The sequence below is a fragment of the Balaenoptera ricei genome, chromosome 2 (genome assembly GCF_028023285.1).
Source record: "Balaenoptera ricei isolate mBalRic1 chromosome 2, mBalRic1.hap2, whole genome shotgun sequence".
NCBI lineage: Eukaryota > Metazoa > Chordata > Mammalia > Artiodactyla > Balaenopteridae > Balaenoptera > Balaenoptera ricei.
In genome coordinates this window covers 113536133-113563550 of record NC_082640.1, presented here as the reverse complement: position 1 = coordinate 113563550, position 27418 = coordinate 113536133, and the positions used below count along the sequence as shown (strand labels likewise).

The following is a 27418-nucleotide window of genomic DNA, read 5'->3' as shown; positions in this document are numbered from 1 at the left end:
GCATACTGAGCCCTGCCCTTCCTCCACTCCGTGTCAGCTGTCTGGGTTAGGAAGGGGGCAGACAGAACTGCATCACCCCCGTTCTCCAGCCCTCTGCTCTGTCGTGGTTCCTTCCTCTAGAGAGCCACCGGGGTCCTTCCTGTGAAGATCCCTGTGCTGCTGCCTGCACTCTGGCCCGTTACTGTAGATGTCTCTCTTCTGCTCCCCATTCCTTCACTGGTACCCTTGCTGCCAAGGTGTTGTAAGCCACGCACATTCTATTATCGTCACATTCTTCCTCTCCTTTACTGGATCAACTTGTAGTTGGGGTGTAGGCCACTAATCCTTCTGCCTTTCCATGTTCTCTGCGTTCCAGGAGCCTCGACTCACTTTGAAAATTCCTTTGAGGGTTCATCATTTTCAATGGGCAACATTGCTCTGGCACTGTACTCGGCTCTGTTCTCCTACTCGGGCTGGGATACCCTCAATTATGTCACCGAAGAGATCAAGAATCCTGAGAGGTAGGTACCTCACCATCAGCTTTCCATGGCAATGATAGCCATCATTTATTGAGCTCCTACTGTGTGCCAGACAGCATACCACAACTGGTTGATTTTATCAGTGTCATTTTAATAGACTGGAGGCCAGAGGCCCAGAGAAGTAGCTTGTCCATGATCACAGTAGCAGAGCTAAGAGGTGAACTTTCTTGCGTGTTAAAAAAAATTTTTTCTTTCCAGGCTTTTTCTCATTTGTTCATGCATTTCTGAATTAATCAAAGCAAGTTGTACCATGTGCTTGTGTATGCTTTTTTAAAATTTAAAAAATTTAAAAAAAAACACAGATTTTCCTTGATAGATTTTTCACCCAGCCTTATTCCCATATATATAACTTTAGGTCACAGACTACCAGAAACCTTCCTTTCCCTTCTGATCCCTTCCTTGTTTCTCAAATTCATACTGACTTTGAATTGTGGTATTTGTTTCAGGACACCGTTTTTACTCTGAATTGCCCTGTAGTCACGCAGAGTAAAAAGAACACCGGGCAGGGAGTCAAAGGGCCTGGACCTGTCTTTCCACTGATTTGTTGGATGACCTTGAGGGAATCCCCTGCCATCTCTGCCTGCTCCTTATCTGTAATTGAGGGGGTTGAATTATATGATCTCTAGAGCCTTTCCTGGCTCTGAAATTCAATGATTCTAGGAACTAAGATTTGCCAGGGAGTGAGGTTTCTGTAAATTTCTAAGTCAAAATAATAATAATAAACTCCTTTTGGGTTTGAGAAACAGTATTCCTGATACACATCTAGTGCTGCAACCCTGGGAGCAGATAATAGCAGATCGAGGCCTGGGCGGTGCTTCCACCTACCGGACAGAAACTGAATGACTTTGAGTATTTGCCCCTCTCTCCTTTTTTTTTTTCCCCCAGTCTCACTGTGAAGAACGTTTATAAAGATCATGACTTTATTGGGCCAGAGGGACCTTGAGAAGTCTTTTATGTTTTTCTCTTGGCCTCTGGTTAGGATGGCACTCAAAGCTCTCAAACTGAGTAAGGGGTTGGGGTGAACATATTTCCCAGATTGCTTGTTCAGATACACATATTGTTCTTTCTACTGAGGGCCTATCTTATTCTCTGGAGAGGTTAGATTTCAGTTTCCCTCTATAATTTCTTCTTTCATATTTAACCTTAATACAAATTTTTCAGTGTTGACAGCCTTAGGAGAGGAATCCTGATACTAAGAGACCTCTAGAGTAAAACAAACAAAACTTACCTGTGCTATTATCATGCTGTGACACAGTCATCTGTTAATCCTTTTTCCTTTTTTGTGTAGGCCTTTCTCGGAACACGATGTTCCTTTCCCTGATTGTCTTTAGTTCAGCGCTTAAGCCACTATCCTATCCTATCCTAGGCAACTTCAAAGGCAAAAGCCCTGGGGAAATGCCACGGGAGGCCCCATCCCCGGATTAGTGGGGCAGAGTCTGAGAATGAGAGTGGGGATGAGGCTGTGGGGCTAATATATCCACTATTCTGTTTGGCTGTAGGAATCTGCCCCTCTCCATTGGCATTTCCATGCCCATTGTCACCATCATCTACATCTTAACCAATGTGGCCTATTACACGGTGCTCGACATGCGAGACATCCTGGCCAGCGATGCTGTTGCCGTGGTAAAGGGTTTTCACTAGCAGAAGGGAGAGGGTGTGTCTGTGGGCTTTGGGTATCGTGCTGCTCTTCAAAGTCCCAGAGAGCGGGTAGTCCTTGAAAAGAGTATGCCTAGAGTACTGGGCTTACGAGGTCCTGTTAGCCCTGCTGTGGAAGAAGGGTTGGGGTGCTAGTAGGGGGCACCAGGGGGCATGCTTGTCCTTGCCTTCCATCCCCGTTAGGTCCTGCTAATGACTCTTCTCCATTCCTTTCCCTTAGACATTTGCAGACCAGATTTTTGGAGTGTTCAACTGGACCATTCCAGTGGCGGTTGCGTTATCCTGCTTTGGTGGCCTCAATGCCTCCATCGTGGCTGCGTCTAGGTATGCGTGTCACCTTTTACTGAGGGGTGAAGAGCTATGGCAGGGCAGGGCAGGACTTACAGGACCCAGACGTCAGTCACCGTAATCCCGAAGTGACAGTCACAACCCTTTGGCCTTGTTCGCATCAGCAGCCTCCAGTTCTTACAAGTCTCAGCATTGAACTCCATTCCAAATTATTCAAACCCTTTTGAAGGAGGGGATGCCAGCAAGGGAGGGCCTTGTGGCACAACAGCCAGGCCACACCCACGTCCCACAAGTTTCTCAGCCTCTCCTATCTTACCCAATATAGGCTTTTCTTTGTGGGCTCAAGAGAAGGCCATCTCCCTGACACCATCTGCATGATTCACATTGAGCGGTTCACACCAGTGCCGGCTCTGCTCTTCAATGTAAGTGGTCTCAAGACTGGGGCTGAAAGCCAGATTGTGGGGGAACTTTAGTAACAGTAGATACAACTGTTCTTAGCTCCCCAGAAGCTCTAAAGAAGATTCTAGTAGAAAAACTGTTGATGGACCATCCACTGTGGGCAAGGCACTGTGCTGTAACTGCTGCAGTGGTTTTTTTTTTTTTTTTTTTAATTTATTTATTTTGGCTGTGCTGGGTCTTGGTTGTGGCATGCGGACCCTTGGTTGCGGCATGCACGTGGGATCTAGTTCCCCGACCAGGGATCGAACCCGGGCCCCCTGCATTGGGAGTGTGGAGTCTTACCCACTGGGCCACCAAGGAAGTCCCTGCTGCAGTGGTTCTTGAGAGAATCCATATTCTCTAAGGAATGGTGACCTCCTCTGGTCCAGGATGAGGCATACAGTTCATGGAATACACTGTAATGACTGCCGTGGCAGACAGTGACGTAGTGTTCAAGGGAAGAAATGGTCACTCTGTGGGGGTAGAGGGTGAACGAGGAAAGACTTCCTGGAGAAAGTGAATTTGAAGTGGATTTTTAAGGTTAGGGTTGCAAACGGTAGCGATGGATGGGCCTTAGGTTGAGAGAAACAGCATCAGAAAATCCGGAGGTTAAGCAGTGTGGAGTTGGGTAGCAGAAGGTAAAAGCTGGAATTGTATGTTGGAGCCATTCTGGAGAGGCTCTGGGGCAAAAGCTATTTGAGGAACTGTTTTGAGCTGGGCTGTACAGGTGATTAACCTGGCAAGGGTTTGAAGAATGGGCTGAAAAAGGCCACTGACTTAATAGGAAAGGAGTGAGGTGTTGAAACTAAGGTGGTAAACGGGGTGGGAACAGAAAAGGACAGCTGTGGAGACTGAGGACTTGACAAGGGGGTGGGTTTGTGGGAGATAAAGGGGACTGGCAAGTGCCTTGCGTGACAGGCCTTGAGAGCAGCTGATGTGGGCTTGCGCTTGCAGGGTCTCATGGCGCTGATCTACTTGTGTGTGGAGGACATCTTCCAGCTCATTAACTACTACAGCTTCAGCTACTGGTTCTTCGTGGGGCTCTCTATTGTGGGTCAGCTTTACCTGCGCTGGAAGGAGCCTGACAGGCCTCGTCCTCTCAAGGTAGCTCCTCTCCGTCCCACCTCCGCTGCACCCGCTCCAGGGGGTTCTTACATTTATTCAGAAGCCTTTGCCCGGAACTCGAGGGTGGTTCCGAGCTGAGGAAGGGGGTGACAAGAACACTCAGTGCTCTGCTGGTCACAGGAGGTGGGGTCGTCTTGGCTGTCCACCCTGAGCTGTCTAACCTCCACTTGTTTCTTCTGTGCCCTCAGCTCAGCCTTTTCTTCCCCGTTGTCTTCTGCTTCTGCACCATCTTCCTGGTGGCTGTTCCACTCTACAGTGATACCATCAACTCCCTCATCGGCATTGGCATTGCCCTCTCAGGCTTGCCCTTTTACTTCTTCATCGTCAGAGTGCCAGAACACAAACGACCTCTTTGCCTCCGCAGGATTGTGGGTAAGCCTTGGATCCTCAAGTCGGCTCAGCTATTGTACAGCCTGGTTTTTTTTTTTTGGCTTTTTCTGCAAATCTAGTCTCCCAAATCACCGTTGCCATAGCTCCTACCTGTTGTTAAGGCTTAACTGTAATTGTCCCCTCGGGCCCAGCCTCAGTGCCACCTGAACTCAGCCCAGTTGACCTCTTCTCAGTTTTGACTCAAACTTCTCTTTGTAGCATCTGCCACACGGTATCTCCAGGTCCTATGTATGTCAGTTGCTGCAGAGATGGATTTGGAAGATGGAGAGATGCCCAAGCAACAAGATCCCAAGTCTAACTAAACACCACAAGAAATCCTGAGATGTGGGAAGCAGGGGCCTCATCTCCTACTGGCTGGAGCCAAGGAAGCTGAAAAGCTCACTTCTTTGGAGGCGTCTGTCCAGAAGCCTCTTAGGCAGCTTCAACAACCTCTGAACTTGCTTTCTGAGAGATGGAGAGTAATTTATTTGTTTTGCTACATGTTGTTCCGTATTTCTTTTAAAGGGACAATAAAAAGCAGACTGCGATGGGGAGCATGCCAGGTGTGGGCTTGGAGGTTCCAGTGGCACGTTCCCATGTGTTAAGGCATCCACTCACCTCCAGTGTGCCTGCCCACTCCTCTTTCCCACTGAAAGACCCAATAATGCTCCAAACTTCCCGTCTCCTTTAGAGAGACGTGAAACTATCAAAGGTGCTAGACAATAAAAGGGTATGTTCCTGAGCTCTGAATGGCTTCATTTTTATATAGTGTCTCAAGGACAGCTCCTATTAGCCTGGCAGGAAGACTAAAAACAATCTCCGCTTGAAAGAATCTGAGTATTTCTTCCCTCTTGAGCCAGTGGCTGAAGGCTGGTGCAACCAGTCTCTACACAAGAGAACACCTAAGCTGCTGTAGCAAAATGCTAGGTTGTTCGATAAAAGCTTTATCAACTTCCATTCCTCTTAATTATCACTAAAAACTTAAGCATATCTACTTCTTGAAGGATATTTTATAGGTAATCTTGGGGTAAATGAATGTGGTTCCTCCAGATACAGTCTCCACCTACCACGCATACCTCTGACCACAAAGCAAGTACGGACGGGACAACACATCTAAGCCCTTAATGCCAGGTTTACAACACTGAGACGCCTCCTAAGAGCATGGGCCAGCAAGAACAATCACCACCCAACCTATTCTTTTTTCTGAAGCACTCCATCCATTTCCCTGTTTAATAAGTGTCAGGGAGCAGCATGTAGTACAGAGGTTTACTAACTCAGCGGATGGGAAGATCACTTGGCTCCCAAGTGTTCTTTCACACTTAGGTGGAAGAGTCTGTAGTGGAATCCACTTTTAAAATGAACATCAACATGTCCCACAGTTTCTAGGTCTGGGGCAAGGACCCAGCATCGATTCTTGTTCTAAGGTTGAGTCTCTGAAGAGAGAGAGTTCCTGCCAGTATGAGCAGGGAAGAGAGTTCAGCCAAGTGTGTCACTCCAGGGATGCTTTGACTTTGGTTTGTTGCTGCTGCTATTGGGGGTGTTGGGAGGTCCATCCTTTCCATGCTGTAGCAGAGGGTTGTGGGTAAAGGTCTGTTGTAAGGGACCTGGGGGAAGAAGAGAAAACCAATCTCGATGAACAAAGGAAAGGAAGAAACAAATGACAGAATTTAGCCTGCAAAGGGTTATTTACCCCTGGCTGCTAGTTCCAAGTGATTCTGCATGCGTCGTTCACGCTCCTGTAGCTGATGTGCCATTTCGGCATTCTTCCAGCCTGTGTAAAAAGGAGTAAGGCAGTTGGTCCTGTACCCACTTCTAGGCCACTCTCCCCGGGTCCTATTCACAGAGGACAGGCCCTTACCTCTTTTGAAGCTCTTTATGAAGCCTTCCCGGGGAGGTAGTTTGTCTGCATCATGCACAACACGCTGGGGGATTTTAAGTACAGTGCGTACAGCTGGAATACGGAGGCAGGCCACCTGGCCCAGGGAAAACATGTTGGAGGAGAGCCAGTACATGAACACTGCCTGGAGAAGGAAGAGAAGGTACTCAGAAGCTGCGTCCCTGGTCAGCTCGCCGGGAGACTTGGAGCCAGCCCCTAAGCCATTACCTACCGAGGGGAAATGGATAGTTATGGGCAAGACTGCCAGGGGCATCAATCTGATAACATTTCTCATCCACTGAAGGTCAGAACTTTGCATGCCAGTTTCAGCACCTAGCTGCAAAAAAAAAAAAAAAAAAAAAAAAAAAGAGGCAGGGGAAGAATAGTAAATGCATGGCAATTTTAGTTGAATGTGGCTCAGATTTCTTACCCATCAACTCTATTTCTCCAGGGAGCGAAGAATGACCATTCTATACAACTACTTTCCCCTCACTCCCCATTCTGCAGGCCTGGCACTCGGCGAACCTGGGCTTACCTCAAGGACACCCCACATTGTAGCAGTGACCACCAGAGGTAATATGTAAGTGGGGTCAGATAGTGTGAGATCCTGGAACCACCAGAGGCCACCTGTCTGCAGGCTGGGCACGGGAAGGTTAGCCATTTCTCTCAAGGCAATGAAGAAGGAGATGAAGATCGGGGCCTATGACACAGGATAAACAGTGTCAGGACCCTTTAGTAGAAGGGACATTTTAATTACTCCATTACTGAAACCCATGTAGCATAGTATCACCACCACATGCTTTTTTGGGGGTCTAGGGCATGGGAAACACAGAGGAGTAATCTGATTGGTTCTGATGAAGTTAAAGAAGGGAAATGTTTTTTGCTCACCTGAGTCAGAGGTAGAATGAGAGGTCTAAAGAGTTTAATATCATGCTTTTTCTGGTAGAACGTCATCTCCGAGGAGGCCCTGTAAACTGTGAAGGGAGCAGAAGCTAACGGTTGGGCTAACAGCTAGGTCGGAGGAGGTGACCATCCTCATCACCTGGCCCATGAGATTTCTAACTGACCCTGGCCAGTCACTGGAAGCATTAGGCCTAAGAAGCAGGTAAATCTTAGAACTTGCTCAACTGTAGCAACTCCTGATTTAGGCTGCTCCCCCAACCTGAGCTGAATGTCAGGGAAAGCGCAAATGTGGTCCTCACCCATGCTCATTCTGCAACGGACTCACATTCAGTGTGGTTTCCTGTCAACTTGGCCTCTCTGATTCGAGTGGAAAACTTCTGAATCTCTGGCAAGTGGTTGTGGATGTTAGCGGCCTCTCGCTGGCCCTTCACGATGAGAGGAAACACCAGGCAGCGGGCAAGGACTGTACCTGGAAAACACGAACTAAGACTGGAGTGAAATTCAAGCCATTCTGCAGCTAGAAGGCTGAAGGTTTTTAGGTCCTCACTGAAAGGGGCTCTTAGCCCAGACTTTTCCACCCTGTGACTCATGCCCAAAGGGCCCCAAAACAAAGGGTACGGGTATGACTTAGTTCCTTCGAGGCTCAGTCTTCTGCTTTGACGTCAAAAGTCTGGCATTAACTTCTCTAGGCAAATGACCGGGAATCTTGTTTCCTTGAACAAAAAGGTGACAGAAGCCACTTTTGTAGGTCAATGGTTTCCAAACTTTTCTATGATCAATGGACTCCTTTTTTCCCCAACTCTAAGTGTAACCCCAATATACGTAACAAATAAAATCAAGCTGCCCTGGGTGAGGAGGTAGTCTGACTATAGGATTGTTCAAGCTCTGGCCTTTACTTTGCTCAGAAGCACTTTTACAGAACTCTGGGGCTCCCAGGAATGAAGTTTGAAAGCCACTGTCCTAGAACTGCCTGCAGTAGGAGGTAATCTGGTGGCCTACTGCTTTAGCTCCCTCCTATTTTTCTTACACTTCACATTTCTTGATCATTTCAACAAATATTTATTTAGTTGATGGTATCTGTGGGTAAGCAAGTGGGCCTGGGCTGAGAAGAGACCAGGTGGAGATACAGGTTTAGGCTTTATCAACATTATGATGAATGGTGTGAAGTGGACAGAGAAGGGAGCTAAGGATGGAACCTGGAATCCCAGCACTAAAGGGGCAGGTAGAGTACTGAGCAATGGAGATGGGAGGGTGTGGTCAGAAAAACAGGAAGAAAATCTACAAAGACTGTCGCAAAAGCCAAGGGACAGGGCTTCCCTGGTGGCACAGTGGTTAAGAATCCACCTGCCGATGCAGGGGACGTGGGTTCGAGCCCTGGTCCAGGAAGATCCCACATGCCGCGGAGCAACTAAGCCCGTGCGCCACAACTACTGAGCCTGCACTCCAGAGCCCATGAGCCACAACTACTGAGCCTGCATGCCACAACTACGGAAGGCCGCGTGCCTAGAGCCCGTGCTCCGCAACAAGAGAAGCCACTGCAATGAGAAGACCGTGCACCTCAACGAAGAGTAGCCCCTGCTCGCCGCAACTAGAGAAAAGCCCGCGCGCAGCAACGAAGACCCAATGCAGCCAAAAATAAATAAATAAAGTTCTAACCCTAAGCCCCCATTTCCTCTACTGTTGTACAAGATATATCCCCCTTACATGCAGCAATGGCCCCCCACCAAGGTAGGCCTAGGTTAACATGCATAAATTCCAGTAAGTTCTGGATCAGTCCCACTGGGGTGTATGACCCCAGCCCAAGCTCAGTGAAGCTCTGTTCTGCAGCAGCCAGGATGGTATCTGTAGTGTCTCCAGAAGCCACCTCAGGTACTGCTGTAGGTGGGAGAGTTGCAGGAATGACCGGAGGGGCCTGAACCTGTGGGGAAAAAGGAGGGGAAAAAAAAAAAAAGCCAGGCGTTATATTCGGGGAGGGGGGGACACACACACAGAAATCGAGGTCCCTCTTATGATAACCGATACTGGGGTACTCTCTTGACTCCCTGTTTCTCGTTCTCCCAGGGTAGCCTACACTGTCATAGAATTCAAAGCTCAAAAAGAACATTTTATGCCAGGAAGTCAATTAAAAAATACATTATTGGTGGCGCGGCCGCTGCGTCAGTCACTGTCCTGGGTGCGGGAGTCGAGCGCCGTCGCTGCCGCCGCCAGCGGATGGGGCGGGGGATCCCGGTGCCAGGTCCTCGTCAGCCCGCCCCTGCCTCCTCAGCCAGCCGTCCCGATCTGAGCTCGACAGTCATGGAGCGGGGCGGAACCTCCGCCTGTGCTGTGTGAGGTGCGTCGCCACCGCCGCCGCCTGCGCTTTTCGAGACCTGCCGAACCCCCGCCGCCGCCCGGAGCTCCTCGCCCTTGGCAGTCTGTCGCCGCCCCCCGAGCGGGTTCGAATGCGCGTCCGGTGAAGGTGCAGGCCCGGCGCCGCCTCTGCCGCAGCTGGGAAATGGTTCGGGCCTAGCGGAGCCGGGACTGGAGGATTATAGGAGATGAATTTCTGGTTCATTGGGAATGCACACTTTTTTTTGAACTTTACAGAAAGATAGAGAAGATGAAAAGGCAGAGGGCTATGTACCAGATGAAGGAACAAGAAAAAACCCCAGAAAAACAACTAAATGAAGTGGAGATAGGCAACCTTCCAGAAAAAGAATTCAGAATAATGATAGTGAAGATGATCCAGGACCTTGGAATAAGAATGGAGGCAAAGATTGAGAAGATGCAAGAAATGATTAACAAAGACCTAGAAGAATTAAAGAACAAACAAACAGAGATGACCAATACAATAACTGAAATGAAAACTACACTAGAAGGAATCAATAGCAGAATAACTGAGGCAGAAGAACGGATAAGTGACCTGGAAGACAGAATGATGGAATTCACTGCTGCGGAACAGACTAAAGAAAAAAGAATGAAAAGAAATGAAGACAGCCTAAGAGACCTCTGGGACAACATTAAACGCAACAACATTCGCATTATAGGGGTCCCAGAAGGAGAAGAGAGAGAGAAAGGACCAGAGAAAATATTTGAAGAGATTATAGTCGAAAACTTCCCTAACATGGGAAAGGAAATAGCCACCCAAGTCCAGGAAGCGCAGAGAGTCCCATACAGGATAAACCCAAGGAGAAACACGCCGAGACACATAGTAATCAAAGTGGCAAAAATTAAAGACAAAGAAAAATTATTGAAAGCAGCAAGGGAAAAACGACAAATAACATACAAGGGAACTCCCATAAGGTTAACAGCTGATTTCTCAGCAGAAACTCTGCAAGCCAGAAGGGAGTGGCATGATATACTTAAAGTGATGAAAGGGAAGAACCTACAACCAAGATTACTCTACCCGGCAAGGATCTCATTTAGATTTGATGGAGAAATCAAAAGCTTTACAGACAAGCAAAAGCTAAGAGAATTCAGCACCACCAAACCAGCTCTACAACAAATGCTAAAGGAACTTCTCTAAGTGGGAAACACAAGAGAAGAAAAGGACCTACAAAAACAAACCCAAAACAATTAAGAAAATGGTCATAGGAACATACATATCGATAATTACCTTAAACGTGAATGGATTAAATGCCCCAACCAAAAGACATAGACTGGCTGAATGGATACAAAAACAAGACCCATATATATGCTGTCTACAAGAGACCCACTTTAGACCTAGGGACACATACAGACTGAAAGTGATGGGATGGAAAAAGATATTCCATGCAAATGGAAATCAAAAGAAAGCTGGAGTAGCTATACTCATATCAGATAAAATAGACTTTAAATTAAAGAATGTTACAAGAGACAAGGAAGGACACTACATAATGATCCAGGGATCAATCCAAGAAGAAGATATAACAATTATAAATATATATGCACCCAACATAGGAGCACCTCAATACATAAGGCAACTGCTAACAGCTATAAAAGAGGAAATCGACAGTAACACAATAATAGTGGGGGACTTTAACACCTCACTTACACCAATGGACAGATCATCCAAAATGAAAATAAATAAGGAAACAGAAGCTTTAAATGACACAATAGACCAGATAGATTTAATTGATATATATCGGACATTCCATCCAAAAACAGCAGATTACACGTTCTTCTCAAGTGCGCACGGAACATTCTCCAAGATAGATCACATCTTGGGTCACAAATCAAGCCTCAGTAAATTTAAGAAAATTGAAATCATATCAAGCATCTTTTCTGACCACAACGCTATGAGATTAGAAATGAATTACAGGGAAAAAAACGTAAAAAGGACAAACACATGGAGGCTAAACAATACGTTACTAAATAACCAAGAGATCACTGAAGAAATCAAAGAGGAAATCAAAAAATACCTAGAGACAAATGACAATGAAAACACGACGACCCAAAACCTATGGGATGCAGCAAAAGCAGTTCTAAGAGGGAAGTTTATAGCTATACAAGCCTACCTAAAGAAACAAGAAAAAGCTCAAGTAAACAATCTAACCTTACACCTCAAGAAACTAGAGAAAGAAGAACAAACAAAACCCAAAGTTAGCAGAAGGAAAGAAATCATAAAGATCAGAGCAGAAATAAATGAAATAGAAACAAAGAAAACAATAGCAAAGATCAATAAAACTAAAAGTTGGTTCTTTGAGAAGATAAACAAAATTGATAAGCCATTAGCCAGACTCATCAAGAAAAAGAGGGAGAGGACTCAAATCAATAAAATCAGAAATGAAAAAGGAGAAGTTACAACAGACACTGCAGAAATACAAAGCATCCTAAGAGACTACTACAAGCAACTTTATGCCAATAAAATGGACAACCTGGAAGAAATGGACAAATTCTTAGAAAGGTATAACCTTCCAAGACTGAACCAGGAAGAAATAGAAAATATGAACAGACCAATCACAAGTAATGAAATTGAAACTGTGATTAAAAATCTTCCAACAAACAAAAGTCCAGGAGCAGATGGCTTCACAGGTGAATTCTATCAAACATTTAGAGAAGAGCTAACACCCATCCTTCTCAAACTCTTCCAAAAAATTGCAGAGGAAGGAACACTCCCAAACTCATTCTATGAGGCCACCATCACCCTGATACCAAAACCAGACAAAGACACTACAAAAAAAGAAAATTACAGACCAATATCACTGATGAATATAGATGCAAAAATCCTCAACAAAATACTAGCAAACAGGATCCAACAACACATTAAAAGGATCATACACCACGATCAAGTGGGATTTATCCCAGGGATGCAAGGATTCTTCAATATACGCAAATCAATCAATGTGATACACCATATTAACAAATTGAAGAATAAAAACCATATGATCATCTCAATAGATGCAGAAAAAGCTTTTGACAAAATTCAACACCCATTTCTGATAAAAACTCTCCAGAAAGTGGGCATAGAGGGAACCTACCTCAACATAATAAAGGCCATATATGACAAACCCACAGCAAACATCATTCTCAATGGTGAAAAACTGAAAGCATTTCCTCTAAGATCAGGAACGAGACAAGGATGTCCACTCTCACCACTATTATTCAACATAGTTTTGGAAGTCCTAGCCACGGCAATCAGAGAAGAAAAAGAAATAAAAGGAATACAAATTGGAAAAGAAGAAGTAAAACTGTCACTGTTTGCGGATGACATGATACTATACATAGAGAATCCTAAAACTGCCACCAGAAAACTGCTAGAGCTAATTAATGAATATGGTAAAGTTGCAGGATACAAAATTAATGCACAGAAATCTCTTGCATTCCTATACACTAATGATGAAAAATCTGAAAGAGAAATTATGGAAACACTCCCATTTACCATTGCAACAAAAAGAATAAAATACCTAGGAATAAACCTACCTAGGGAGACAAAAGACCTGTATGCAGAAAACTATAAGACACTGATGAAAGAAATTAAAGATGATACCAACAGATGGAGAGATATACCATGTTCTTGGATTGGAAGAATCAACATTGTGAAAATGAGTATACTACCCAAAGCAATCTACAGATTCAATGCAATCCCTATCAAATTACCAATGGCATTTTTTACGGAGCTAGAACAAATCATCTTAAAATTTGTATGGAGACACAAAAGACCCCGAATAGGCAAAGCAGTCTTGAGGCAAAAAAATGGAGCTGGAGGAATCAGACTCCCTGACTTCAGACTATACTACAAAGCTACAGTAATCAAGACAATATGGTACTGGCACAAAAACAGAAACATAGATCAATGGAACAAGATAGAAAGCCCAGAGATTAACCCACGCACCTATGGTCAACTAATCTATGACAAAGGAGGCAAAGATATACAATGGAGAAAAGACAGTCTCTTCAATAAGTGGTGCTGGGAAAACTGGACAGCTACATGTAAAAGAATGAAATTAGAATACTCCCTAACACCATACACAAAAATAAACTCAAAATGGATTAGAGACCTAAATATAAGACTGGACACTATAAAACTCTTAGAGGAAAACATAGGAAGAACACTCTTTGACATAAATCACAGCAAGATCTTTTTTGATCCACCTCCTAGAGTAATGGAAATAAAAACAAAAATAAACAAGTGGGACCTAATGAAACTTAAAAGCTTTTGCACAGCAAAGGAAACCATAAACAAGACGAAAAGACAACCCTCAGAATGGGAGAAAATATTTGCAAATGAATCAACGGACAAAGGATTAATCTCCAAAATATATAAACAGCTCATTCAGCTCAATATCAAAGAAACAAACACCCCAATCCAAAAATGGGCAGAAGACCTAAATAGACATTTCTCCAAAGAAGACATACAGATGGCCACGAAGCACATGAAAAGATGCTCAACATCACTAATTATTAGAGAAATGCAAATCAAAACTACAATGAGGTATCACCTCACTCCTGTTAGAATGGGCATCATCAGAAAATCTACAAACAACAAATGCTGGAGAGGGTGTGGTGAAAAGGGAACCCTCTTGCACTGTTGGTGGGAATGTAAATTGATACAGCCACTATGGAGAACAATATGGAGGTTCCTTAAAAAACTAAAAATAGAATTACCATATGACCCAGCAATCCCACTACTGGGCATATACCCAGAGAAAACCGTAATGCAAAAAGACACATGCACCCGAATGTTCATTGCAGCACTATTTACAATAGCCAGGTCATGGAAGCAACCTAAATGCCCATCAACAGACGAATGGATAAAGAAGATGTGGTACATATATACAATGGAATATTACTCAGCCATAAAAAGGAACGAAATTGAGTCATTTGTTGAGACGTGGATGGATCTAGAGACTGTCATACAGAGTGAAGTAAGTCAGAAAGAGAAAAACAAATATCGTATATTAATGCATGTATGCGGAACCTAGAAAAATGGTACAGATGAGCCAGTTTGCAGGGCAGAAGTTGAGACACAGATGTAGAGAATGGACATATGGACACCAAGGGGGGAAAACTGTGGTGGGGTGGGGATGGTGGTGTGCTGAATTGGGCGATTGGGATTGACATGTATACACTGATGTGTATAAAACTGATGCCTAATAAGAACCTGCAGTATAAAAAACCAAACAAAACAACTAATACTAAACTTTCATTGGGTTATTTGTATGGAAACATGTTAATATAAATGTTTCAGACATTACATGAAATTTCTAAAAATCTTATATTTGTATTTGTATGGAAATATGTATGGAAATATGTTAATATAAATGTTTCAGACATTAAAAAAAAAAAAAAAAAAAGAAAAAAAAAATACATTATTTTCCTGGATTTTCTAATGCTTGTGGTATTTGTCAGCTTTTAAAAACCATTACTTTGTAAAGATTTCTTACTCTAAGTAAATATTCCCACTCATATTTTTTAAAAAAGGATATTTTATTTCCCCCTCTAGGCAGAAAGATAAGTTACTCAAAATAAGACTTCATGACTCTCCTTCATGTTGGGAAGTTATCTGTGCATTTTCCAAACTTCAGTCATTCGAGTATCACTGGCACGATTCTGCATACACTGAAACTACTATAATTTTTCTTTAAACAACTCAGTTTTTAAGATCAAAAATATCTACTTGGTCTCATCCTGAGAAATATTAATGTCCATGAAATCAGGGATATACAAGTTATAATCAAAGATATACAATTATAAATTGTGTCAACTGAAAAAAAAATGCACGACCTAAAAGTTGACAACTGTGTGTTATTTGGGGCATTACTGAGGACTTAAGTGCAGGACACAGCCTCTCAGCTCTGAGGGACTGTTCCGAAGAGGTAAGGGAGGAGCCAGGATGTATAGGAGTTTTTTGCAAACAAACAAAAAAACAACCCCAAAAGCCAGGTAGTCAAACACCAAAAAATTACTGCTAATTAAATAAAAACCAGATGTCTCAGGTTAATGAATTTAGTGCTTTTCTATGTATGGAAAGACACCAGAATTTGGGTTTATCAAAATCATTCCTTTGATTTGTACCTTAACTATCTAGGGCCAGTATTCTGTTTCTCCATCCTGAATTCCCTCAGGGTGCAGTGCTGGGAGTGGCTACAGTGGCTGATGGCCCCAACATACTTTGTTTAGCGATATGGCAGGTGGCATTCTTTGTCCTCGGCACCTCCTTCTAGGTCATAAACTGGACCAACAATTGGGAGGCATTTCATGACCAATTTTGTCCCATGGCACTAGGAAGGCTGATTCTAGATCAGGCAAAGATTCTGCTGATAGGCTACTCAATTTGTTAATTTTTGGATCAGGTCCTGTTGATAATCTAAAATTCTCTGGATCGCCTGTCTTATGTGGATGAAGAATGTTGCCTGCCGTATCAGTAAATAAAGGATGCTGCAAGCCATCAAGCCATCAGCCACCCTCAACTATATACCCTGAGGGGATTCAGGATGGAGAAAAACAATACTGGTGCTATACAGTTAAGGTGCATATCAAAGGAATGATTTCAACAAGCCTAGACTCTTAAATCATTCCACACATAGAAAAGTGCGAAACTCATTAACTTGAGATGTCTGGCTTTTAACACTAATCTTTTGATGTTCTGACTACCTGGTTTTTTTTTTTGCAAAATTCCTACATATCCTGGCTCCTCCCTTACCTCTTCGGAGTAGTCCCTCGGAGCTATCTCAGAGGATGTCTTCTGGCTTAAGTCCTCAGCAAGACCACTGAATAAAACATAATTCTCAACTTTTAGGTTGTGCATTTTTTTTCAGTCAACAATTCTGGTGACCACGAAGGGACCCAGAGCAGAACTCTCTCCTTTGCTCGAACTGTAAGAGGATCCAGGGCCTGGTACCAGCAGAGGCCTCTTGGGCCTGTCTGCCTCCTTGGAGAGTCCAGACGAATTTGGGTGATTCTTGGATCTCCTGATTATTGGTTGATGATCCTGAGTTTTATTTGGCAGTGTCTAACTGCCCAGTTGAAAGCTACTGGGGAAACCAGGTAGAAAGACTGGGAGTTGCTCAGTTGAGACAATAAGGAGTCTGGACTGGGTGATTAGGTGAGAGGCTGGCCTAACATCTTTGCCTCTAGTTAAACACTCTCGCCAAGTCTATGTACGTACAAAACTTATACTTACAAGTACTCACTTAATTGGGAATTAAAGGAAATCTTGCCCTGAAAATAGCCCATATGGGGCTTTTTTTTTTTTGCTGCATCTCACGGCATGCGGAACTTTCCCGACCAGGGATCAAACCCACACCCCCTGCAGTAGAAGCGAGGAAGGACCACCAGGGAAGCCCTGGGGCTCTTTTACTGCATACGCAGTTAAGTTAGAGAAACAGCTTGATAAACCATCTTTTCAGAATTCTGACCTTAAAGAAATAAAAGCCCTTCTGGGGGAACTTGCAAGTCTCTCCCAGTGTCTGAGATGTAAATGTTTTACTTGATCTTCTTAAGTGTGCGAGTGCGAGTGAGTATGTGTGTTGTGTTTTGTGAGAACTTGGTCTCTGCCATCCAGAAGGTACATATATTTTGCAGCCAACTGAACAGACTGAGATTCTGAGCAGTCTTTTTCCTGACTGTGCGAACTCTCAGGGGCTTTTTGCCATTTTAACTTTTGCTGCGTCAGCCTGTACAACAAAGGCCTTTACTTTCTTAGGCTATTTTTGGGAGTAAACCTTCTGTATCTTGCTTAGGTGGCACCCTTTGCACTCTCTTGTGGGGATGCTTCTTTCGTCCGTCCCATTGGTCTGACTCACAATTAAGATATATCTCATTAATGGCCAGATGACAGGTCTTTTAAATTGGAAAAACTCTAAATTGGTAAATCTTTAGAGAGTCTCATTATAAACAGCTGTTTTATCGGGACCCATGGAAAAACCAAATTAGAAGGTGGAAAAATATATATAATGGTTAACCTAAGAACTCCTTTAGTTTAAACTAAACAAAAAACTGGTTTGGGAAGCCTTATTCCTGGTCTCTGCTTCCCCTCAATGGGTGTTACAGATGCTAAAAAAAATAAAAATCAATAATGTTAATTAGGTTCATTAACAGGGAAATAAGAAAAAACTGAAGGGAAGGTCTAGAGACTTTTTCCCAACAAGGTGGAAATTTTAAAGGGACTTGTCCCAAAAGATAAAAAGTCTCTAGATGGTTTTTAAGAAATGGAATAAATAAAATGGACGTTAATGGGACTAAAACAAAAGGTTTTGGTACAATATTACCTAACGTTGGATGGGCTTTAGCCCCCTTTAGGGATTCCCATTGATCTTCAACATTAAGGGGCCCCAAACAAGTCTGTTCTATTTATCCCAACTAAAAAAAAAAAATGTATGTTTAAAAGGCTGGAAGAAAATTTCATTGAGATATCTGACCAACAATTACTTGGGGCAACATATAGGCCAATTAATCAAATTAAAAGATTGACAGGGATTTCCCTGGTGGTCCAGTAGCTAAGACTCCGCGCTCCCAATGCAGGGGGCCCGGGTTCGATCCCTGGTCAGGGAACTAGATGCCACATGCTGCAACGAAGATCTCGTGTGTGGCAACATAAATAAATACTAAAAAAAAAAAAAAAAAAAAAAAAAAAGATTTACAAAGGGTCTGAGTCCCTTGGCTCAGCCCCTCACTGGGAACCCCAGTGCCTTTTATTTTTTAAAATATTTATTTATTTATTTGGCTGCATCAGGTCTTGGTTGCAACATGCAGGATCTGCGTTACGGTGCGCGGGCTTCTCTCTAGCTGTGGCGCGTTGGCTCAGTAGCTGTGGCTCGCGGGCTCTCTAGTTGTGGCACACTGGCTTAGTTGCCCCATGGCGTGTAGGATCTTAGTTCCCCGACCAAGGATTGAACCCGCGTCCCCTGCACTGGAAGGCAGATTCTCAATCACTGGACCATGAGGGAAGTCCCCCAATGCCTTTTATACAAAAATACTATTTTATATGGTCAGCATAAAAAGAAAGGTTTCTGCACTCCTTATAAAACCAAGGTTTGTTGATGGGGTCCTAATAGAAACTAAAGTTAAAGGTATAAAAATTGAAAGAATGGAGACAAAGGTTTATAAACATTGGTATTAAATGAGCTTTATATAAGATGGTTACATGTCTTTTACCTAATCATATTATGGGAAAGACATGTTTTACTGGGGAATGCTTCCTTGCCTGATATAACACAGGGCGTATAAATCTGCCCCTCAGGAAATATAATTAAACACACTAAAGGAAACCAACAGGGTTACCTGGGCCTGCACAATATAAAATAAAAACTGGGAGCAATATTCAAGGGCTAATAAAAATAATAATAGAGATTTTGCTCTGGATTTAACTTGTGAACTCAGAAAGAGGACTTTTGTTGAATGTCTTATGCAAGCTTTTTAAGGCATGGTTAAATTAAACCCTAAAATTCTAGAACACAGAACTCATGAATTTCAGTTTAGTTGGAAATCTTCTCAGTGATATAAGAAAGCAAATAAAAGAAAATACAGTTGGGCAAATCAAGCTTTTAATATCATTTAAGCGGCAAACCAGTTCTTTGGAGAATTAAAAGCAACTGTCTTTGTCTTGCAAATCTCTACAAATCAAAAATATAAACACAGCTCACAATGACTTGAGGCTGAGCCTAATTAGCTCAAGCAGGTAAAATCTGAAACCAAGGAAAAAAGAGAAGAAGGCCTTTTAAAACTCAAACTGCTAGAAAGGCTCCCTCACTCAAAATCTAGTTCATACCCTTTAAAGGATCTGTATTTGTTTTTGAAATCTTTTGTCACTTTGGTTAAGTGAATAAGTATTGTTTCACAGTGACCTATGATCCTATGTGACCATGTGTTTTGAAACCTTTTTGATATTTTTGACAAGCTTACAAGTAACAAATTCTAACTAAAGTTATTTTAACCTCCAGCTAACTCTGGGATGCTTCAAAGAAACCCTGAGGCATCTCAGAGACAAATTTAAACGTGGGCTTATGTGGTATGTTTAAATTACTTGAGAAATATTGTCAACTGATTGGAGACAAACCTTAGGTTATATTGTATGGGTAAATGTCATTAATATAGCTATTCCAAAATTTATATGGAATTCCTAAAACTCCTGGCATAATGTTATCAGTCATAATTCTAGTTATTATCTTAAAATGCTGTACATCACAGAAATATCCAAGTTTCTTGTCAATTACACTGTAATCAGATTTTTTTCTTTTTAACATCTTTATTGGAGTATAATTGCTTTACAATGGTGTGTTAGTTTCTGCTTTATAACAAAGTGAATCAGCTATACATATACATATATCCCCATGTCTCCTCCCTCTTGCATCTCCCTCCCACCTTCTCTATCCCATCCCTCTAGGTGGTCACAAAGCACCTAGCTGATCTCCCTGTGCTAGGCGGCTGCTTCCCACTAGCCATCTATTGTAACCAGATCTTTAACCATGCCATTTTAAGTCTTTTGTGGTTTATAGATAACCACTGTTTTACTCTGGTGCTTTTATAAAATGAAGATCTTCAAGAAGATTCATAAAAAGAACTTTCTGGGACTTCCCCGGGGGTCCAGTGGTTAAGACTCCGTGCTTCCACTGCAGGGGGCGCAGGTTCGATCTCTGGTCAGGGAACTAAGATCCCATATGATACGCGGCGCGGCCAAATAAATAAATAAATAAATAAAAAGAACTTTTTGACAAATGTAAGTTTCTGATAACTTTTAGATCATACCACTAACTTGGGTAAGAAATTACAAAACTCTAATGAAAAACTTGATGACTTCATCCAGATCAACAGCAATTAATTACATGGGACTGAATGAACTGATAAATATGATTTATAATTTTCTGAAATATACTGGCTTTCAATCTTTGTTTTCCAGGAAACCTTTCTTCTTAGGCTATGATCTAAAGCAAGTTGATAAAGTATACGTTTGTAAACAAAGATGAAACATTTATCTTTCTACCTGATCCATCCAGAATTTGGCTTCTCCAGCTGGCTCTCCTGTGGACTTGATGGTTTTTTTTTTTTTTTTTTTAATAAATTTATTTATTTTTGGCTGCATTGGGTCTTCGTTGCTGTGCATGGGCTTTCTCTAGTTGCGGCGAGCGGGGGCCACTCCCCATCACGGTGCGCGGGCCTCCCACCGTCACGGCCTCTCCTGCTGCGGAGCACAGGCTCCAGACGCGCAGGCTCAGCAGTTGTGGCTCACGGGCCCAGCCGCTCCGCGGCACGTGGGACCCTCCCAGACCAGGGCCCGAACCCATGCCCCCTGCACCGGCAGGCAGACTCCCAACCACTGCGCCACCAGGGAAGCCCCAGGGGGCTACTCTTTGTTGTGGTGCGCGGGCTTCTCATTGAGGAGGCTCTAGGTGCGTGGGCTTCAGTAGTTGTGGCACGTGGGCTCAGCAGTTGTGGGTCGTAGGCTCCAGTGCGCAGGCTCAGTAGTTGCGGCGCACGGGCTTAGTTGCTCCGCGGCATGTGGGATCTTCCTGGACCAGGGCTCACACCCATGTCCCCTGCATTGACAGGCGGATTCTTAACCACTGGGCCACCAGGGAAGTCCTGACTTGATGGTTTATTGTGTGACCAGATTACAACTATTTATACTAATCATTATTTTAATTTGTTTTCTTTTTTTCCAAATTGTTTATGCCTTGTGTTTCTCTCTGCTGTACTATGATCTGATTAACGTTACTAGCTATAGTATGTATCCTGTCTATTTTATTTTTATTTTTGGCCGCATCGTGTGGCATGCAGGATCTTAGTTCCCCGACCAAGGATCAAACCCGTGTCCCCTGCACTGGAAGCACGGAGTCTTAACCACTGGACTACCAGGGAAGTCCTCCTGTCTATTTTTTTTTTTTTTTTTTAAGCTGCGTTTTTTATAGCTACTTTATTTATTTATTTATTTATTTTTGGCTGTGTTGGGTCTTCGGTTCGTGCGAGGGCTTTCTCCAGTGGCGGCAAGCGGGGGCCACTCTTCATCGCGGTGCGCGGGCCTTTCACTATCGCGGCCCCTCCCGTTGCGGGGCACAGGCTCCAGACGCGCAGGCTCAGCAGTTGTGGCTCACGGGCCCAGCCACTCCGCGGCATGTGGGATCTTCCCAGACCAGGGCTCGAACCCGTGTCCCCTGCATTAGCAGGCAGACTCTCAACCACTGCGCCACCAGGGAAGCCCCCTCCTGTCTATTTTATAAGATTGTCTCTTGTATTACACAATGTGTAACCATGACTAAAAGTCTTGAGACAGTTGACCATATATGTAACTCTACATAGAATAATTGTAATAGTGCAACTCTAGATATGGGAAGAAGCAACAAGGGAAAACATTTCCTGGATCCTAATAGATGAGTAAGACAGGTGATCCAGAGAATTTTAGATTATGAACAGGGCCTACTCCAAAAATCAACACATTGGCCTATAAACAGAATCTTTCCCTCATCTAGGAATGTGTCTTCCTAGCAATGTGGGACAAAATTGGTCATGGAATGCCTCCCAAAAACATTGATCTAATTTATGACCAAGAGGAGGCACTGAGGACAAAGAATGTTGCCCGTCTTATCAGTAAACAAAGGATGTTGGGGCCATCAGCCACTGCAGCCACCTGCAAGGGTGCACCCTGAGGGGATTCAGGATGGAGAAAAACAGAATACTGGCCCTAGATAGTTAAGGTGCATATCAAAGGAAGGATTTCAATAAGCACTCCTCCCCGCCAAAAAAAGCCCAGACTCTTGCATCTTTTGTTACATAGAAAAGTACTAAACACATTAACTTGAGACATCTGGTTTTTCTTTCATTAAGAGTAATCTTTTGATGTTCCGACTATTTGTTCTGTTTTGTTTTTTTTTTGGCAAAACTCCTATATATCCTGGCTCCTCCCTTACCTCTCTGGAACAGTCCCTCAGAGCTGAGAGGCTGTATCCTAGTTAAGTCCTCAGTAATGCCCCAAATAAAACACAATTCTCAACTCTTAAGTTGTGTAGTTTTCTTCAGTTGACAACTCGTACCTCATTTACCTTTTTTTTTTTTTTTTTGCTGCACCCTGTGGCTTGTGGATTTTATAACTTATGAAAATATCACCAAGTTAATTTTTTTTCTTGCTGACAACTCTGCAACAGAAATAACATGAACTTACTGACCTTCAGTAAACCTAGGTACAATAAAAAAATGTCTGTATTGATTAAACCAGCAAGCTTAAACTAGCTTTAACACCAGATATTAATTTAATATTGAATATTTCCTAGATCACATGAACCTGAAATTCATTCCGGCCAGTTTCCTTTATATTTAGAAAGATTTAATTCGTAACCGCTTACTTTTAAGTCAATTAAATAGAGGTCTTTTATAAATTTAGAGAGTATATCCAGAGGTAGTGACTACACTACGTGTCTACACACACGTAAACAGACAAAACTAGAGATCTCATAGTTTCACTTAAAAAATTTAGCTATGAATCAGGTATTACAATATAAACTTACTAGTTTATAAATAACAGTTGGAATAAATTAAATTCATTCGCTCAGACGACTAAGGCTTTGCTATTTGTGGAAAAGACTTTTAAGATTTGTATTTCTCCTTGATAAACCCTAAGGAGGGTACGAACTAGATTTTGGGTGAGGGAGCCTTTCCACTGGTTTGAATTTAAAAGGCCTTTCCTCTTTGGTTTCAGGTTTTACCTGATTGAGCTAATTAGGCTCAGGCTCAGGTCTTTGTGGGCTGAATTTACATTTCTGATTTGTAGAGATTTTCAAGACAAAGACAGTTGCTTTTAATTCCCCAAAGAACTGGTTAGTTGCCTAAATGATACTAAAAGATTGATTTGCCCAACTGTATTTTCTTTGTTTTTTTAATATCACTGAGATTTCCGACTAAACTGAAAACCAAGAGTTCTTAGGGTTCAATTTATCATGTCTTCAAAAGTTTGGGGCTTCCCTGGTGGCGCAGTGGTTGAGAATCTGCCTACCAATGCACGGGACACGGGTTCGAGCCCTGGTCTGGGAAGATCCCACATGCCGCGGAGCAACTAAGCCCGTGAGCCACAATTATTGAGCCTGCGCGTCTGGAGCCTGTGCTCCGCAACAAGAGAGGCCGCGATAGTGAGAGGCCCGCGCACCGCGATGAAGAGTGGCCCCCGCTTGCCACAACTAGAGAAAGCCCTCGCACAGAAACGAAGACCCAACACAGCCAAAAATAAATAAATAAATAATTTTTTTAAAAAAAGAAAAAAAAAAGAAATGCAAGACATTAAAACAAAACAAAACGAAAAGTTTGGACAAGGCATTCAACAAAGGCCCTCTTTCTGAGTGTACCAGTTAGACCCAGAGCAAATCTCTATTACTATTTTCATTAACCCCGGAATATTAGCTCTCAGTTTTTACTTTGTATTGTTCAGGCTCTGGTAACCCTACTGGTTTCCTTTAGTACGCTTAATTAATATTGTCTGAGGAGCAGATTTATATGCCCTGTCTTATAATAAATACCAGGCAGGGGAAGCATTCCCCAGTGAGACATAATATCTACCCTACAGTATAATTAGGCAAAAGAGATGTAACCATCTTACATAAAGTCCATTTAAATATACCAATTTTGATAAATTTTTATCTCAAGTCTATCAACTTCTATACCTTTAACTTTAGTTTCCATTAGGATCCCATGAACAAGCTTTGGTCTTAAAAGGAGTCCAGAAACTTCCTTTTTTTCCCAATCATTTAATCTATTTTTGTATAAAAGGCTCTGGGGTCCCTAGTAAGAGGTTGAGCCAAGGGACTCAGGCTCTTTTGTCAATCTTTTAACTTGACCAATTGGCCTGTGGCCTCAAGCAATCGCTGGTCAGGTATCGCAGTGTAAGTTTCTTATAGCCTTTAGAAGGGGTGAAAAAGTATACACACACACACACACACACACACACACACACGCACATTACACTGGGGTAAATAGAGTGGACTTGTTTGGGGCCCTTTAATGTTGGGGACCAATAACATTGGTCCATCCAACCTCAGGTAGTGTTGTACCAAAACCTTTTGTTTTAACCCTATTAACATCCGTTTTATTTATCTCATTTCTTAATAGCCATCTAAAGATTTCTTTATCCATTTGGGATGAGTTCCTTTAAAATTTCCACCTCGTTGGGAAGAAGACTCTAGACTTTCCCTTCATTTTTTTTTTAACCTCCCTGTTAATCAGCCTCATTAACATTATCTTCAATGTTTTTATTAGCATTTGTAAGACCCTCTGAGGGGAAGCAGAGACCACAAATAAGGTTTCCCAAACCCTTTTTTTTTTTTTAAACTAAAGGGAGTTCTTAGGTTAACTATTTTGTGTGTGTGTATCCACTTTCTAATTTGTTTTTTTATAGGTACCAATAAAACAGCTGTTTATGACAGCTCTCTAAAAATTTACCAATTTAGAAGTTTGTCCAATTTACAGGATCCAATGGCTATTGATAGGTGGTATTTTAATTACAACTCAAACCAATAAGATGCAAGAAGCATCCCCACAAGAGAGTGCAAAGGATGTAGCCTTCACAAGATCTAGAAAGTTTACTCCTAAAAAACAGTCTAAGAAATTAAAGGTCTTTGTTATAGGCTGACGCAACGAAGATTAAGATGACTTAAGTCCCTGAGAGTTGGCGCACTCAGACAAAAGACTGCTCAGAATCTCAGTCTATTCAACTGGCTGCCAAACGTACACCATATATGTACTTTCCGGATGGCAGAGACCAACTTCACACACACACACACACACGCACGCACGCACGCACGCACGCACACACACACACACGCACGCACGCACGCGCAAGAAGATCAGGTAGAACGTTTACATTTCAAAGACAGAGAAAAACGCAAGTTCCCTAGAAGGGCTTTTGTTTCTTTGTAAGAAACAAAGAAAAGATGTTTTATCAAGCTGGCTTTCTCTAACTTAACTGCATATGAAATAAAAAGAGCCCCTATTGGCCATTTTCAGGGCAAGGTTTCCTTTAATTACCAATTAAGTACATACTTGTAAATGTAAGTACAAAAACCTGGCAGGGTGTTAATTGGAGGCTGGCTTTCTGAAAAAACTTTAGGCCAGCTTCTCAGCTAATCACCCAGTCCAGACCACTCAGAGTGTCTCAACTGAGTAACTCCCAGTATCTTTCAATTGCGCAGCCAGGTGCCTATTAGACACTGCCAAATAAAACTCAGGATCATCAAGCAATAAGTGGGAGATCCAAGAACCAGGAGAGACTCACCAAAATTTGTCTGGACTCTCTGAGGAGGCAGATGGGTACAAGAGGCCTCTGCCGGTACCAAGGCTCCAGTTCCTCAGATTTCAGGTGAAGGGGAAAACTCTGCTCTGGGTCCCTTCGTTGGTAGCCCAGGCTATGACTGAAAAAAAATGCACGACCTAAACGTTGAGAACTGTGTGTTATCTGGGGCATTACTGAGGACGTAAGCCCAGGATACAACCTCTCAGCTCTGAGGGATGTTCCAAAGAGGTAAGGGAGGAGCCAGGATGTACAGGAGTTTTTGCAAACAAAACAAAACAAAAGAAAAAAACCAGGTAGTCAAACACCAAAAAATTACTGCTAATTAAATAAAAACCAGATGTCTCAAGTTAATGAATTTAGTGCTTTTCTAAGTATGGAAAGATGCAAGAGTTTGGGCTTATTGAAATCATTCCTTTGATATGTACCTTAACTATCTAGGGCCAGTTTTGTTTCTCCATCCTGAATTCCGTCAGGGTGCACGGTTGGGGGTGGCTGCAGTGGCTGAAGGCCGCAACATCCTTTGTTTACTGATATAGCAGGTGACATTCTTTGTCCACACTTGATATGCAAGTTATAATTTTTCTAATACACACACAGAATCACATCTCATATCACCATCAGTGGCTTGCCACCATTCTGGCAAACAACACCTAGTACATAACGTAAATCTTTCCTCCTGTGCTCTCAATAATTTCCCCACTGATTTGAAAATCTCTCCCAAGCAGAGATGCTATCTTTTGGCGAGTTGGGTGGAGTGTGAACAAGAACTCTGCTCCACATTCCCCTCCCCCAAGTCAAAGCAAAATAAAAACAAATCAGAAAGAAGCACCACTCCTAACATTGCAGGGGCGAAACGTCTCTTACCTGGGCTTCTGCAAAAGAGATGGCAGTGGTACTGAGGCCCCGGGGGCCTGGGGCCGCGAGGAGGACACAGTGCGGGTGCCCGCAGCAGCGGCCGGCTGGGAACCGGAGCCTCGCTGTCAGCGCTTTCCGGGGCCATTGGCAGGGCCCTGCGACGCTGTGGAACTGAGTGGGTAAAAGGAGGATGGAATCCTTTTACCGGGTGAACTCGCTCATTATGCTCACGGCCCGCCCCCCGCCAGACAAGCAGCCAGCTACCACAGGTGAGCACATTCTACTCCCCGCGCTCAGACTGCGAGCCTCAAGGCTTGCAAGCTGTGAGTCCTGCATCTCAGCTACCGCAGACCCACCCCGGGGCCCAGAGGTTGAGGCTGAGGTTTCCTTAGAAGGGGTGACGCTTGTTCCCAGGAACAGACCACGATACTAGGCTGCTGAACCCGCGGAGTCGGGAACGGAACCCTCCCGCGTCCTCATGTGACCCGAGGTCACGAGACGCAGGTCCCGGTGAGCAGATCAGCGTCTGCTCATGCCCACAGCACGAGTCATTCCTGGCTCGGGTCACAGGGGTAGGGTGGCATCCTGGCGCTCGGCTCCGGGGCATCCTTACCTGACGCTGGGGCCGTAGCAGGCGGAGAAACTCCCGGCGTCCGCACATCAACCCCAGCGCCATCTTGCCAGGAAGAGGACTTACGTTCGCGTCTGCGCACTCAGAACCGC

At 43.4% G+C, this 27418-nt stretch overlaps 2 protein-coding genes across 2 annotated transcripts in view; one reads left to right on the top strand and one right to left on the bottom strand.

The window, feature by feature from the left end:
* The window catches only part of SLC7A7 (solute carrier family 7 member 7), a 33021-nt gene extending 27885 nt beyond the window's left edge, over positions 1-5136 (top strand). Inside the window, exons 4-10 of the mRNA XM_059913829.1 lie at positions 356-500; positions 2018-2141; positions 2395-2498; positions 2788-2884; positions 3855-4004; positions 4214-4397; positions 4614-5136. Coding sequence (XP_059769812.1) covers positions 356-500; positions 2018-2141; positions 2395-2498; positions 2788-2884; positions 3855-4004; positions 4214-4397; positions 4614-4717 — 908 coding nt within the window. The 3' untranslated portion in view covers positions 4718-5136. The remainder of the gene's footprint in view (positions 1-355; positions 501-2017; positions 2142-2394; positions 2499-2787; positions 2885-3854; positions 4005-4213; positions 4398-4613) is intronic.
* A 474-nt stretch (positions 5137-5610) lies between these two features.
* OXA1L (OXA1L mitochondrial inner membrane protein) lies at positions 5611-27415 on the bottom strand. The gene is made up of 10 exons (XM_059913830.1): positions 27309-27415; positions 26705-26866; positions 8878-9091; positions 7499-7642; positions 7159-7244; positions 6806-6970; positions 6503-6607; positions 6253-6415; positions 6085-6165; positions 5611-5998 (listed from the first exon to the last, which is right to left on the bottom strand). The coding sequence occupies exons 1-10, from the start codon at positions 27369-27371 to the stop codon at positions 5871-5873; spliced, it is 1311 nt and encodes a 436-aa protein (XP_059769813.1). The 5' UTR covers positions 27372-27415; the 3' UTR covers positions 5611-5870.
* Between the last annotated feature and the right edge of the window lie 3 nt (positions 27416-27418).

Bases quoted from the DNA above. Each gene is read 5' to 3' on its own strand.
- OXA1L (XM_059913830.1), bottom strand. From the start codon at position 27,371: ATGGCGCTGGGGTTGATGTGCGGACGCCGGGAGTTTCTCCGCCTGCTA. The intron at 26,867-27,308 runs GTAAGGATGCCC...TTACCCACTCAG, and splicing joins TGCTACGGCCCCAGCGTCAG to TTCCACAGCGTCGCAGGGCC. The intron at 7,643-8,877 runs GTAAGGGGGATA...CGTGTTTTCCAG, and splicing joins GTGGGGGGCCATTGCTGCAT to GTACAGTCCTTGCCCGCTGC.